The 15,993-nt window shown below is 48.1% G+C and overlaps 1 protein-coding gene across 1 annotated transcript in view; it reads left to right on the top strand.

Moving 5' to 3' along the window:
* LOC134984750 (zinc finger protein 420-like) overlaps positions 1-8,128 on the top strand; it is a 197,600-nt gene extending 189,472 nt beyond the window's left edge. Inside the window, exon 7 of the mRNA XM_063950245.1 lies at positions 5,101-8,128. Within this exon, the coding sequence (XP_063806315.1) occupies positions 5,101-6,749 (1,649 nt within the window). The 3' untranslated portion in view covers positions 6,750-8,128. The remainder of the gene's footprint in view (positions 1-5,100) is intronic.
* The last annotated feature ends 7,865 nt before the right edge of the window (positions 8,129-15,993 follow it).

Raw genomic sequence — 15,993 nt, 5'->3', positions numbered from 1 at the left:
ATTGCGCCAGGTAGAACACGTTATACACATTACACCAGGTAGAGCACATTGGGGCAGATGTATTAACCTGGAAAAGGCATAAGGAAGTGATAAACCAGTGATATGTGCAAGGTGATAAAGGCACCAGCCAATCAGCTCCTAACTGTTAATTTACACATTGGAGCTAATTGGCTGGTGCCTTTATCACCTTGCACATATCACTGGTTTATAACTTCCTTATGCCTTCTCCAGGTTAATACATCTGCCCCATTATACACACAGCGCCAGGTAGAGAATGTTATACACATTGCAGCAGGTAGAGCACGTTATACACATTGCAACCAGGTAGAGCACGTTATACACATTGCACCAGGTTGAGCACGTTATACACATTGCAGCAGGCAGAGCACGTTATACACATTGCACCAGGTAGAGCACGTTATACACATTGCACCAGGTAGAGCACGTTATACACATTGCAGCAGGTAGAGCACGTTATACACATTGCAGCAGGTAGAGCACGTTATACACATTGCAGCAGGTAGAGCACGTTATACACATTGCAGGAGGTAGAGCACGTTATACACATTGCAGCAGGTAGAGCACGTTATACACATTGCATCAGGTAGAGCTTGTTATACACATTGCACTGGGTAGAGCACGTTATACACATTGCACTGGGTAGAGCACGTTATACACATTGCAGCAGGTAGAGCACGTTATACACATTGCAGCAGGTAGAGCACGTTATACACATTGCAGCAGGTAGAGCACGTTATACACATTACGCCAGGTAGAGCACGTTATACACATTGCAGCAGGTAGAGCACGTTATACACATTGCAGCAGGTAGAGCACGTTATACATTGCAGCAGGTAGAGCACGTTATATACATTGCACCAGGTAGAGCACGTTATACACATTGCAGCAGGTAGAGCACGTTACACACATTGCAGCAGGTAGAGCACGTTATACATATTGCAGCAGGTAGAGCACGTTATACAAATTGCAGCAGGTAGAACACGTTATACACATTGCAGCAGGTAGAGCACGTTATACACATTGCAGCAGGTAGAACACGTTATACACATTGCACCAGGCAGAGCACGTTATACACATTGCACCAGGCAGAGCACGTTATACACATTGCAGCAGGTAGAGCACGTTATACACATTGCAGCAGGTAGAGCGCGTTATACACATTGCAGCAGGTAGAGCGCGTTATACACATTGCAGCAGGTAGAGCGCGTTATACACAATGCGCCAGGTAGAGCACGTTATACACATTGCAGCAGGTAGAGCACTTTATACACATTGCAGCAGGTAGAGCGCGTTATACACATTGCGCCAGGTAGAGCACGTTATACACATTGCGCCAGGTAGAGCACGTTATACACATTGCACCAGGTAGAGCGCGTTATACACATTACAGCAGGTAGAGCACGTTATACACATTGCAGCAGGTAGAGTGCGTTATACACATTGCAGCAGGTAGAGCACGCTATACACATTGCACCAGGTAGAGCACGTTATACACATTGCGCCAGGTAGAGCACGTTATACACATTGCGCCAGGTAGAGCGCGTTATACACATTGCACCAGGTAGAGCGCGTTATACACATTACAGCAGGTAGAGCGCGTTATACACATTGCAGCAGGTAGAGCGCGTTATACACATTGCAGCAGGTAGAGCGCGTTATACACATTGCAGCAGGTAGAGCACGCTATACACATTGCACCAGGTAGAGCACGCTATACACATTGCACCAGGTAGAGCACGTTATACACATTGCGCCGGGTAGAGCGCGTTATACACATTGCGACAGGTAGAGCACTTATATGGTTAAAAAAACAGCACAATAAATGATTCTAAACACATTAGTAAATAATACATTATACATTATATATATATATATATATTATATTATTATACATTATATAATATATATTTATATATTAATACAATAATAATCCATTTGCAACGCCGGTCGCAAGGTGATTGACAGGAAGAGGGCATTACTGGGTGTCAACTGACCGTTTTCAGGGAGTGTTAAAAAAAATGCAGGCGTGCCAGGAAAAATTCAGGTGTAGCTGGCCGAACGCAGGGCGTGTTTGTGACATCAAAACAGGAACTGAACAGTCTGAAGTGATCGCAAGCTAGGAGTAGTGTCTGAAGCTGCACAAAAAAATATTGTAGCCGCGCTGCGATCCTTTCGATCGCACTTCTGCTAAGCTAACATAAACTCCCAGAGAGCGGCGGCTTAGCGTTTGCACGGCTGCTAAAAACAGCTAGCAAATGAACAACTCGTAATGAGGGCCAATGTGTATAGTGTATTTGAATTGTATTTAAGGTGGAATGCACTTGGTTGTGTGTCCCAGGAGGGGGGAATCCATTACTGTGTAGGCCAGGCATGTCCAAACTGCTGCCCTCCAGCTGTTGAGAAACTACACATCCCAGCATGCCCTGACACAGCTTTAGCATTCTCTGACAGCAAAACTGTCAGGGCATGCTGGGATATGTAGTTTCACAACAGCTGGAGGGCCGCAATTTGGACATGCCTGATGTAGGCTGGTGGATTCCCCCAGTACTTTCCCCCCAAAATGGAATGCCTTCCTCTCTAGCCTCCCACATGGAAGTATCATGTGGAGAGAGAGAGGAGCAGCTCAGCTTTAAAACAAGCCGAGTGGTTTTCTGGAGCTCCATAGGGATCACCTTTGGTGGGCAGGAAAGCCTGACCAGGGATCTAGGCTGCCCATCTCTGGAGCACAATTTTAGGCTGGAGATGGTGAGCTGGGTACCCGGGCAGATTCCTGGAAGTAGTTTAGATGGGAAAACCTTCCCCCAGCCTAGACTGAGCGTCACCAGGGTGGATAACAACCCTCCAGGATGGGACGGTCAAAGGAGAGTGACTACTCCCCACCGTCCATAGAGGACAATGTTAGCTGTACATGTGGCTAAGGCATGCACATCACATGGGTAAACAATGATTGGTTGAGATCAGCACGGTGGACTTACCCCCTGTGGTATGTGTATTGGCGTAAGATAAAAAGAGGAGGGCTGTGGGCCTCCAGAGGTATTATACCATTTTCACTCTGCTGTAAACATCTTGCTGTATTGCTGTTGCCACTAGCAATAGGGAACAGTCTTTTTTAAGACTGGGTGAATAAACATCTGCCCCAAGATGACCGCTTCATCTTGTGACCTGCAGTGCTATGCCAAACATAGTTCCATTTTCCGGTTGTCCAGGGTGCACTCAGCGTCTCCAAGCATCGCCTCCCACCAGCTACTGTGCAGAGGCCAAGTCCAGCGACTAGTGGTGATTCGTCCACACCACACAGGTGTGGTAAGACAGCGTGTTGACACATACAGAGCAGTACCATGGTTCCAGACTCCATAGCGACAAGGAGTCTGGTGGTGGCAGTGTAGTACCCACCCACTACGCAGTGGGTGGAGTCAGTAATAGGCGGTTACTGATGGTAATTGGGAATCCCTTAATTGACCAGATCCCGTGTGACCTAAACATCCATTCTGTGACTGGGGCGGGACGCAAGGCAGGGTGAGGGCTTTCGTACAGAACCATCCAGTCACAGAAATTGCTGGCATAGCGGTGGGATAATCCTAGGTGGCTTTTCGGTCACCTGATTGGAGAAGCCGAGTTTGGAGAGGAGTAACTGCAGTGCAGGAGAACGCACAAGATGGCGGTCTTCAGTGTATCAGGAGAAGGGTGTGGATATCCCTTTCAACGCGTCGAGAAGTGTCATGAGGGCGGCAGTCGTGTGCTTGGAGGAGTCCCGCCGGGCGGAGGTAGAGAGTGCTAAGGGCGTTGGCATTGAAGAGGGCAGTCTACCAGTGGACCTTTGTACAGAACCCGTGAGACCCACAAGCCCCACCCTCTCTATTAGCAGAAGCCATGTTTCATACCTAGCAGGGCCGGAGGTCCAACGTCCCAGGTGGGGCCACACGGATACCTTAGCAGATCGGCTAGTGGAATTCGGAGAAAGGGCAACGGAGCAAGAGTGCTTGATCACCTCACTTTCCAATATCACTGCCGGGCTCCGGTGACTTTGCGCAGCCCGTTCTGCCCCCAGCAGTAGCGTAAGAGCCAGTGCTCCCACCTGAGGCAAAAGTGCCTCCAAGTCAGGTATTCGGAGTGTGCAGGAAAGACTGGGCACACTTAGCTCCAGAATACAGCCCGTGGCTTCAGCTGCGTCACTAGGCTGCAGCAGTGAACGGTGCCCGGAGTGAGCGGCTTTAGGTCTGGAGAAGTGGGGGACTTAATAGATTGGGTTTTGGTTCCAGTGGTGGCTGACAGCTATCAGGTAGGGTAGATAAGAAGCCACGTAGTAATGAAAGCTCCAGAAAGCATGTCTGGATGGACTCAGGCCCCTCTTATTTATTATTTTATATACTAACAGGGGTGACAGGTGTGGTACATCCCTGCAAAGGCAGATCCAATCTCTTTCTCATCAGACTCTGCTGTCTTCCCTGTACTCTCACTCAGATGTTCACTGCTGCCAGTAGCAGACGTATGAGAAGCAGAAGTATGGTGGCAGCTGTATAGATCCTGATATGTAGTTCTCTATATCGTACTTACCGTACACATATCATCCTTATTACTAGTGAGAGAATATTGGTAAGACACTGATGATGGGGGGGTGTAACAGTGGATTATAACCTAGCAGATGATGATGATTGCAGGGTATTATATGGTGTATTGCATGTAAAATACCTTGTTTCACACCTACTCTGCTGTAGCAATATACCGTATATAAGGGTGAGTAACACGTGTACAGGCTTACCAGCGTATGAGCACACACATAAAGGAATGCTACCTTACCAATGCTTCCAGAAGTAACGTTAGGAGACATTTCTCTGATCCATCAGCTCATATGACTGATGTTATTGTTCATCTAGAATCTCCAATTCATACGATATGTTCCCCATCCATTGTTTTACATTGGTGCTGACATAGGACTTGGCGAGTGACTACATCTCCATTTATACTTCATGGTTAGTTACCAGTACAAGAGAGAGATATATCTAAGTCTTATTATAATATTACATTTGTTATTGTGTGTTCTCATTTTTGTATTTCCATAATGTATTTTATTTCCAGCAGGTGGACACACAAGCAGGAATATCTCAGAAGGACATCTAATGTTATCCCCGGATTGTGACATAAAAGATAATGACAGTAGACAGGATTCTCCAGGAGATAATCCCATTACCCCAATTATACATCCAGCTCTATCAGCTGATCCCCCTGATCCTGGGAAATGTTCTCCTGATCACTCTGATATTGGTGCATCTGTTACAGCTCTGACAGTAGATACAGTGTTTCCCTGTTCTATAGATGCCAAATGTTTTACACAGAACACAAAGCCTATTACCCATCAGCCAGCTAAGGCAGCTGAGAGGCAATTTCCATGTTCTGAGTGTGGAAAATGTTTTACATACAATTCAGCTCTTGTTATACATCAGAGAAGACACACAGGTGAGAGGCCATTTTCTTGCTCTGCGTGCGGGAAATGTTTTACCCGGAACTCACAACTTGTTACACATCAGCGAAGTCACACAGGTGAGAATCCATTTCCATGTTCTGAGTGCGGGAACTGTTTTACATACAAATCACTTCTAATACATAAGAGAATACATACAAGTGAGAAACCATATTCCTGTTCTGAGTGTGGGAATTGTTTTACATACAAATCAACTCTTGATGCACATAAGAGAAGTCACACAGGTACATCACCATTTCCATGTTCTGAGTGTGGGAAACATTTTGCACAGAAATCACAACTTGCTAGACATCAGAAAAGTCACACAGGTGAGAGGCCATTTCCATGTTCTGACTGTGGAAAATGTTTTATCTGGAAATCACAACTTGTTAGACATCAGTTAAGTCACACAGGTGAGAAGCCATTTCCATGTTCTGAGTGTGGGAAATGTTTTGCCCGGAAATCACAACTTGTTAGACATCAGCTAAGTCACACAGGTGAGAGGCCATTTTCTTGCTCTGAGTGTGGGAAATGTTTTACACAGAAATCATATCTTGTTATACATCACAGAAGTCACACAGGTGAGAAGCCATTTCCATGTTCTGAGTGTGGGAAATGTTTTTCAGACAAAATAGAGCTTGTTAGACATCAGAGAAGTCACACAGGTGAGAAGCCATTTTCTTGCTCTGAGTGTGAGAAATGTTTTTCACGGAAATCACAACTTGTTAGACATCACAGAAGTCACACAGGTGAGAGGCCATTTCCATGTTCTGAGTGTGGGAAATGTTTTGACCGGAAATCAGATCTTGTTAAACATCAGAGAAGTCACACAGGTGAGAAGCCATTTTCTTGCTCTGAGTGTGGAAAATGTTTTACACAGAAATCACATCTTGTTATACATCACAGAAGTCACACAGGTGAGAAGCCATTTCCATGTTCTGAGTGTGGGAAATGTTTTGCAGACAAACCAGATCTTGTTAGACATCAGAGAAGTCACACAGGTGAGAAGCAATTTTCTTGCTCTGAGTGTGGGAAATGTTTTGCCCGGAAATCACAACTTGTTAGACATCAGCTAAGTCATACAGGTGAGAAACCATTTCCATGTTCTGAGTGTGGGAAATGTTTTGCACACAAATCAGATCTTGTTATACATCACAGAAGTCACACAGGTGAGAAGCCATTTCCATGTTCTGAGTGTGGGAAATGTTTTAGACAGAAATCACATCTTGTTACACACCAGAGAAGTCACATAGGTGAGAAGCCATTTTAATCTTCTGGAGTATACTTATCATTGCCATGCATTGTTCTTCAAGGTTCTTATCCTATGTCCTGTGCTTTTTGCAATATACATGCTACCACTGGGGGAAATAATCAGATGTCATGCCCTCATCTACCACTGCTATACAGATGATCTGTCTTTTGTTCTGGGTACTGAGAACCCAGTACCAATCCTAAATGTCTGGCTGAGCTCCAGGTGTGGGTGATGCCAGTTGGCTGTGACTCAATCCTGGTGAAACATGTCCTTATGATAGAAGCTCACCAACAAAGGGCAGGGCTACAGCTCAACTTTGTTGCCAACCAGACTTACGCTTGGGGGTTCAGGTTTACAAAATGCTGGTCCTGTGCAGAATCTTAGTGTCCTGGATGGTGGAGGTATCAGCCACAATCAGATCCTCATCTGGGGAACATAGCCAGACTCCAGCACTTATTTCCCTCAGAAGATCTACCTAGTCATACATGCACTTGTATCATCACACATAGACTACTGCAATGTCCTCTACCTGGGTCTCCCAGCAAAAGAATTGCACCGCTTGTAGCTTGTACAGAATGCAGCAGCCAGGCTGTTACCTAACCAGCCCATTCCTGCCACATAACACCCATTCTCTACTCCCTCCACCGGCTGCCTGTAAGATGGTGACTCTGGGCCTAATTCAGGTTGGACTACAGTGTGTGATCCAAATGGAATTATTGAGAAAAAGTTGCAGACGCATGTGCAGCGCCCGTCCTGCATATGCACCTTCATTCTCTACGGGGGGCTGTAGGAAATGTGATTGCTTCTTGTTAATCAGGCAGAGGCGGTCACGGGGTGGGGGGTAAAGGTCCGTTTCCAGTGAGAAGATGGAGCGTTACAAGTGCTGTGTTGCGAGAAATGGAGGCGGACAAACGGCATGTTCACTGTGGCTGCATGACATCATACGCAGCCATCGCAATCTAGAAGAACATGGTGGGGATCCTGCGGGCACAGCTAAGCTGGCAGGATGCTTCACTAGTTTCTAGGATGAAGCAGAAATTGTGGAGCGATCGCAATTTCTGCTTCATAAAGGGGGAGGTGCCGGTCAGCATACTGGGCTGCCTTGCCCTGCGATGGGCAGCCCCCAGCACGCTAGAAAAAAAATTGCTAATTAGCAGCATCTGCTATCCTTACTGACTTACTGTAGGCCCCTATTACATAAACTTACTGACTCTCCCAGCCCTACATGACCAGGGTCCATGTACCAGAATCAGCTTCTGCCTCCTTACTGACTTACTGTAGGACCCTATTACAGAATCTTACTGACTCTCCCAGCCCTACATGACCAGGGTCCATGTACCAGAAGCAGCTTCTGCCTCCTTACTGACTTACTGTAGGCCCCTATTACAGAATCTTACTGACTCTCCCAGCCCTACATGACCAGGGTCCATGTACCAGAAGCAGCTTCTGCCTCCTTACTGACTTACTGTAGGCCCCTATTACATAATCTTACTGACTCTCCCAGCCCTACATGACCAGGGTCCATGTACCAGAAGCAGCTTCTGCCTCCTTACTGACTTACTGTAGGCCCCTATTACATAATCTTACTGACTCTCCCAGCCCTACATGACCAGGGTCCATGTACCAGAAGCAGCTTCTGCCTCCTTACTGACTTACTGTAGGCATCCTATTACACAATCTTACTGACTCTCCCAGCCCTACATGACCAGGGTCCATGTACCAGAAGCAGCTTCTGCCTCCTTACTGACTTACTGTAGGCCCCTATTACATAATCTTACTGACTCTCCCAGCCCTACATGACCAGGGTCCATGTACCAGAAGCAGCTTCTGCCTCCTTACTGACTTACTGTAGGCACCTATTACATAATCTTACTCACTCCCAGCCCTACATGACCAGGGTCCATGTACCAGAAGCAGCTTCTGCCTCCTTACTGACTTACTGTAGGCCCCTATTACACAATCTTACGGACTCTCCCAGCCCTACATGACCAGGGTCCATGTACCAGAAGCAGCTTCTGCCTCCTTACTGACTTACTGTAGGCCCCTATTACATAATCTTACTGACTCTCCCAGCCCTACATGACCAGGGTCCATGTACCAGAAGCAGCTTCTGCCTCCTTACTGACTTACTGTAGGCCCCTATTACATAATCTTACTGACTCTCTCAGCCCTACATGACCAGGGTCCATGTACCAGAAGCAGCTTCTGCCTCCTTACTGACTTACTGTAGGCCCCTATTACACAATCTTACTGACTCTCCCAGCCCTACATGACCAGGGTCCATGTACCAGAAGCAGCTTCTGCCTCCTTACTGACTTACTGTAGGCCCCTATTACATAATCTTACTGACTCTCCCAGCCCTACATGACCAGAGTCCATGTACGAGAAGCAGCATCTGCCTCCTTACTGACTTACTGTAGGCCCCTATTACATAATCTTACTGACTCTCCCAGCCCTACATGACCAGGGTCCATGTACCAGAAGCAGCTTCTGCCTCCTTACTGACTTACTGTAGGCCCCTATTACATAATCTTACTGACTCTCCCAGCCCTACATGACCAGAGTCCATGTACGAGAAGCAGCATCTGCCTCCTTACTGACTTACTGTAGGCCCCTATTACATAATCTTACTGACTCTCCCAGCCCTACATGACCAGGGTCCATGTACCAGAAGAAGCTTCTGCCTCCTTACTGACTTACTGTAGGCCCCTATTACACAATCTTACTGACTCTCCCAGCCCTACATGACCAGGGTCCATGTACCAGAAGCAGCTTCTGCCTCCTTACTGACTTACTGTAGGCCCCTATTACATAATCTTACTGACTCTCAGCCCTACATGACCAGGGTCCATGTACCAGAAGCAGCTTCTGCCTCCTTACTGACTTACTGTAGGCCCCTATTACATAATCTTACTGACTCTCCCAGCCCTACATGACCAGGGTCCATGTACCAGAAGCAGCTTCTGCCTCCTTACTGACTTACTGTAGGCCCCTATTACAGAATCTTACTGACTCTCCCAGCCCTACATGACCAGGGTCAATGTACCAGAAGCAGCTTCTGCCTCCTTACTGACTTAATGTAGGCCCCTATTACATAATCTTACTGACTCTCCCAGCCCTACATGACCAGGGTCCATGTACCAGAAGCAGCTTCTGTCTCCTTACTGACTTACTGTAGGCACCTATTACATAATCTTACTGACTCCCAGCCCTACATGACCAGGGTCCATGTACCAGAAGCAGCTTCTGCCTCCTTACTGACTTACTGTAGGCCCCTATTACATAATCTTACTGACTCTCCAAGCCCTACATGACCATGGTCCATGTACCAGAAGCAGCTTCTGCCTCCTTACTGACTTACTGTAGGCCCCTATTACATAATCTTACTGACTCTCCCAGCCCTACATGACCAGGGTCCATGTACCAGAAGCAGCTTCTGCCTCCTTACTGACTTACTGTAGGCCCCTATTACATAATCTTACTGACTATCCCAGCCCTACATGACCAGGGTCCAGGTACCAGAAGCAGCTTCTGCCTCCTTACTGACTTACTGTAGGCCCCTATTACACAATCTTACGGACTCTCCCAGCCCTACATGACCAGGGTCCATGTACCAGAAGCAGCTTCTGCCTCCTTACTGACTTACTGTAGGCCCCTATTACATAATCTTACTGACTCTCCCAGCCCTACATGACCAGGGCCCATGTACCAGAAGCAGCTTCTGCCTCCTTACTGACTTACTGTAGGCCCCTATTACATAATCTTACCGACTCTCCCAGCCCTACATGACCAGGGTCTATGTACCAGAAGCAGCTTCTGCCTCCTTACTGACTTACTGTAGGCCCCTATTACATAATCTTACTGACTCTCCCAGCCCTACATGACCAGGGTCCATGTACCAGAAGCAGCTTCTGCCTCCTTACTGACTTACTGTAGGCCCCTATTACATAATCTTACTGACTCCCAGCCCTACATGACCAGGGTCCATGTACCAGAAGCAGCTTCTGCCTCCTTACTGACTTACTGTAGGCCCCTATTACATAATCTTACTGACTCTCCCAGCCCTACATGACCAGGGTCCATGTACCAGAAGCAGCTTCTGCCTCCTTACTGACTTACTGTAGGCCCCTATTACATAATCTTACTGACTCTCCCAGCCCTACATGACCAGGGTCCATGTACCAGAAGCAGCTTCTGCCTCCTTACGGACTTACTGTAGGCCCCTATTACATAATCTTACTGACTCTCCCAGCCCTACATGACCAGGGTCCATGTACCAGAAGCAGCTTCTGCCTCCTTACTGACTTACTGTAGGCCCCTATTACATAATCTTACTGACTCTCCTAGCCCTACATGACCAGGGTCCATGTACCAGAAGCAGCTTCTGCCTCCTTACTGACTTACTGTAGGCCCCTATTACATAATCTTACTGACTCCCAGCCCTACATGACCAGGGTCCATATACCAGAAGCAGCTTCTGCCTCCTTACTGACTTACTGTAGGCACCTATTACATAATATTACTGACTCTCCCAGCCCTACATGACCAGGGTCCATGTACCAGAAGCAGCTTCTGCCTCCTTACTGACTTACTGTAGGCCCCTATTACATAATCTTACTGACTCTCCCAGCCCTACATGACCAGGGTCCATGTACCAGAAGCAGCTTCTGCCTCCTTACTGACTTACTGTAGGCCCCTATTACATAATCTTACTGACTCTCCCACCCCTACATGACCAGGGTCCATGTACCAGAAGCAGCTTCTGCCTCCTTACTGACTTACTGTAGGCCCCTATTACATAATCTTACTGACTCTCCCAGCCCTACATGACCAGGGTCCATGTACCAGAAGCAGCTTCTGCTTCCTTACTGCCCTGGTTACTTCCATCTGTTGATGAAGGACTGCTAGTACCATAAATCCCCAACTAGTGCTTGGATGTCAGGGACACAGGTGGGTGGTAGTGGGGAGATTTAGGGCGGTGGCACTAGTGGGGGAGAGATGGTGGGTGGCAGTAGTGGAATGAGACGGTGGTGGCAGTAGTGCGGGGAGACGGAGCGTGGCAGTAGTGGAAGGAGATGGTGGGTGGCAGCAGGGGTGGACAGGTTGGTGGCAGTTGTGAAAGGAGACAAGATGGGTGGCAGTAGTGGGAGGAGACAGGGTGCAAGACAGTAGTGGGGGGAGACAGGCCAAGTGGCAGTAGTGGAAGGAGACAGGGTGGGTGTGAGCAGTGGGGGGGAGACAAGGCAGGTGACAGTAGTGGGGGAGACAGGGTGGGTGGCAACAATGGAGGGAGATGGGGCAGGTGGCAGTAGTGGAGGGAGACCGGGCAGGTGGCAGTAGTGGAGGGAGACAGGGTGGGGAGATGGTGGATGGCAGTAGGGGGGGACAGGGTGGGTGGCAGTAATGGGGGAGATGGTGGTGGGAGATGGGGCGGGTGGCAGTTGTGTGGGGAGACAGGGCGTTGGCCATAGTGGGGGAAGACAGGGCAGATGGCCGTAGTGGGGGAAGACAGGGTGGGTGGCAGTGCTGGGAGGAGACAGGGCAGATGGTTACAGTGCAGTATCAGGGGCTGCTGGATACAGTAAAGAGGTGTATGGGTCCTGCACAGAATCAGTTGATAATTGGACTTAATGATGATTATGCTTCCTTATTTCTAATTAATCCCTTGTATGTGTTACTGTTATTTGCTGTGTCAGCCTTTATGTGTGTTCTGTGTAATAATCCTGAAAGTAGTGCTGCTACCGAACTCATATCATTTGTAGTAACTTGGAAAAGATGAGATATGAGGTGCACTCTGGAAGATTATAGGGGGTTAATCAAAGATGAACGCAGATGTGACATCACGCAGCCCCTGGAAAATGGTCCCGGCCCGCCCGCGTTCGCCCCTCAGGGATGCCGCCACAATGTGTGTCCACGCGGCCGCTGCGCATGTGCATTTTGCCACCACCAGCAAACTGATGAGTATAGTATTTTTTACGTTTAAAATATAGATAGACAAAAATATGTGTATTAAAGATATGAAATAAAGTAGTTTAAAATCAAAAGATTTCCAGTGTGATTTTGGCTGTGTCCAATTTTGACAAATCATTTAAATAGTGGGATGATATTACGGGAGGGAAGGGGGGGGGGGTCTCTTTCTGTGTAAAGAAATAGTTTAATTTGTTGGTTTTATATAAATTATGTCTGTTCAATGTGGATGCTGGGGACTCCGTAAGGACCATGGGGAATAGACGGCCTCTGCAGGAGACTGGGCACTCTAAGAAAGATTTAGGACTACCTGGTGTGCACTGGCTCCTCCCCCTATGACCCTCCTCCAAGCCCCAGTTAAATTTCTGTGCCCGGCTGAGCTGGATGCACACTAGGGGCTCTCCTGAGCTCCTTGGAAGAAAATGTTTGTTAGGTTTTTTATTTTCAGTGAGACCTGCTGGCAACAGGCTCACTGCATCGAGGGACTAAGGGGAGAAGAAGTGAACCTACCTAAGTGGTGGTAGCTTGGGCTTCTTAGGCTACTGGACACCATTAGCTCCAGAGGGATCGAACACAGGACCCGACCTCGTCGTCCGTTCCCAGAGCCGCGCCGCCGTCCCCCTTACAGAGCCAGAAGCAAGAAGCTGGTCCGGAAAATCGGCGGCTGAAGACTTCTGTCTTCTCCAAGGTAGCGCACAGCACTGCAGCTGTGCGCCATTGCTCCTCATGCACACCACACACTGCGGTCACTGATGGGTGCAGGGCGCTGGGGGGGAGGGCCCTGAGCAGCAATATTTACACCTTGGCTGGCAAATTAGCACCATATATAGCACCAGGGGCTATATAGGTGCTTATTATCCCCTGACAGAACTTTTACAATAGCGGGAGAAAGCCAGCCGAAAAAGGGGCGGAGCCATCTCCCTCAGCACACTGGCGCCATTTTTCCCTCACAGCTCCGCTGGAAGGAAGCTCCCTGGCTCTCCCCTGCAGTCCTGCACTACAGAAAAGGGTAAAAAAGAGAGGGGGGGCACAAATTAGGCGCAGTATAAATATATTTATGCAGCTATAAGGGAAAACACTCTGTATAGTGATATCCCTGTGGTATATAGCGCTCTGGTGTGTGCTGGCATACTCTCCCTCTGTCTCCCCAAAGGGCTTTGTGGGGTACTGTCCTCTGTCAGAGCATTCCCTGTGTGTCTGCTGGGTGTCGGTACTGCTGTGTCGACATGTATGAGGAGGAAAATGATGTGGAGGCGGAGCAAATGCCTGTGAATGTGATGTCACCCCCTGCGGGGTCGACACCTGTGTGGTTGGACTTATGGAAGGAATTGCGTGAAAGTGTCAGCTCCTTACACAAAAGGTTTGACGACATAGGACAGCCCGCTACTCAGCTTGTGCCTGTCCAAGCGTCTCAAATGTCATCAGGGGCTTTAAAACGCCCGCTACCTCAGATGGCAGACACAGATGTTGACACGGATACCGACTCCAGTGTCGACGACGATGAGACTAGTGTACCTTCCAATAGGGCCACACGTTACATGATTGAGGCAATGAAAAATGTATTACACATTTCTGATAGTACCCTAAGTACCACAAAAAAGGGTATTATGTTGGTGAGAAAAAACTACCTGTAGTTTTTCCTGCATCTGAGGAATTAAATGAGGTGTGTGAGGAAGCGTGGACTTCCCCCGATAAGAAATTGATAATTTCTAAACGGTTATTGGCAGCGTACCCTTTCCCGCCAGAGGATAGGTCACGTTGGGAAACACCCCCTAGGGTAGATAAAGCGCTTACACGTTTATCAAAAAAGGTGGCACTACCGTCTCCGGATACGGCCGCCCTAAAGGAACCTGCTGATAGAAAGCAGGAAACTACCCTTAAAGCTATATACACACACACGGGCATTATATTGAGACCAGCTATTGCATCGGCATGGATGTGCAGTGCTCCCGCTGCGTGGTCAGATTCCCTGTCGGATATTATTGATACTATGGATAGGGACAATATTTTGCTGACGATAGAGCATATAAAAGACGCCGTCTTATACATGCGTGATGCACAGAGGGATATTTGCCGGCTGGCATCAAAAATAAGCGCAATCTCCATTGCTGCCAGAAGGGGGTTATGGACTCGGCAGTGGTCAGGTGATGCCGATTCAAAAAGGCACATGGAAGTTTTGCCTTATAAGGGGGTGGAACTGTTTGGGCATGGTCTTTCAGATCTCGTTTCCACAGCTACAGCTGGGAAATCAACATTTTTGCCACAGGCTACCCCACAGCAAAATAAAGCACCGTATTATCAAGTACAGTCCTTTCGGCCCCATAAAAACAAGAGGGCTAGAGGTGCATCCTTTCTGCCGAGAGGCAAAAGTAGAGGGAAAAAACTGCAGCATACAGCCAGTTCCCAAGAGCAGAAGTCCTCCCCCGCGTCCGGTAAGTCCACAGCATGACGCTGGGGCTTCACAGGCGGACCCGGGTACGGTGGGGGCCCGTCTCAGAAATTTCAGCGCAAAGTGGGCTCTCTCACAGGTGGATCCCTGGATCCTTCAAGTAGTATCTCAGGGGTACAGGCTGGAATTCGAGACGTCTCCCCCCTGCCTATTTCCTAAAATCTGTCATACCAGCAACTCCCTCTGCCAGGGAGGCAGTGTTGGTGGCTATCCAAAAACTGTATTCACAGCAAGTGATTGTTAAGGTACCCCTCCTTCAACAAGGAAAGGGTTACTATTCCACAATGTTTATGGTACCGAAACCGGACGGTTCGGTGAGACCCATCTTAAATTTAAAATCCTTGAACACATATATCAAAAGATTCAAGTTCAAGATGGAATCGCTCAGGGCGGTTATTGCAAGCCTGGACAAGGGGGATTACATGGTCTCCCTGGACATCAAGGATGCCTACCTGTATGTCCCCATTTACCCTCCTCACCAGGAGTACCTCAGGTTTGTAGTACAGGACTGTCACTATCAGTTCCAGACGCTGCCGTTTGGGTTATCCACGGCACCGATGGTCTTTACCAAGGTAATGGCCGAAATGATGATACTCCTTCGGAAGAAGGGGGTTTTAATTATCCCGTACTTGGACGATCTCCTGATAAAGGCGAGGTCCAAGGAACAGTTGTTAGTGGGGGTAGCACTTTCTCGGGAAGTGCTGCAGCAGCACGGCTGGATTCTCAATATCCCAAAGTCACAGCTGGTCCCGACGACACATCTTCTGTTCCTGGGAATGATTCTGGACACAGACCAGAAAAAAGTGTTTCTTCCAGTGGAAAAAGCCGAGGAGTTGTCATCTCTAG

Source organism: Pseudophryne corroboree (genome assembly GCF_028390025.1).
Source record: "Pseudophryne corroboree isolate aPseCor3 chromosome 3 unlocalized genomic scaffold, aPseCor3.hap2 SUPER_3_unloc_8, whole genome shotgun sequence".
In the NCBI taxonomy this organism is placed as follows: Eukaryota; Metazoa; Chordata; class Amphibia; order Anura; family Myobatrachidae; genus Pseudophryne; species Pseudophryne corroboree.
This window is presented reverse-complemented; position numbering and strand designations above follow the sequence as displayed.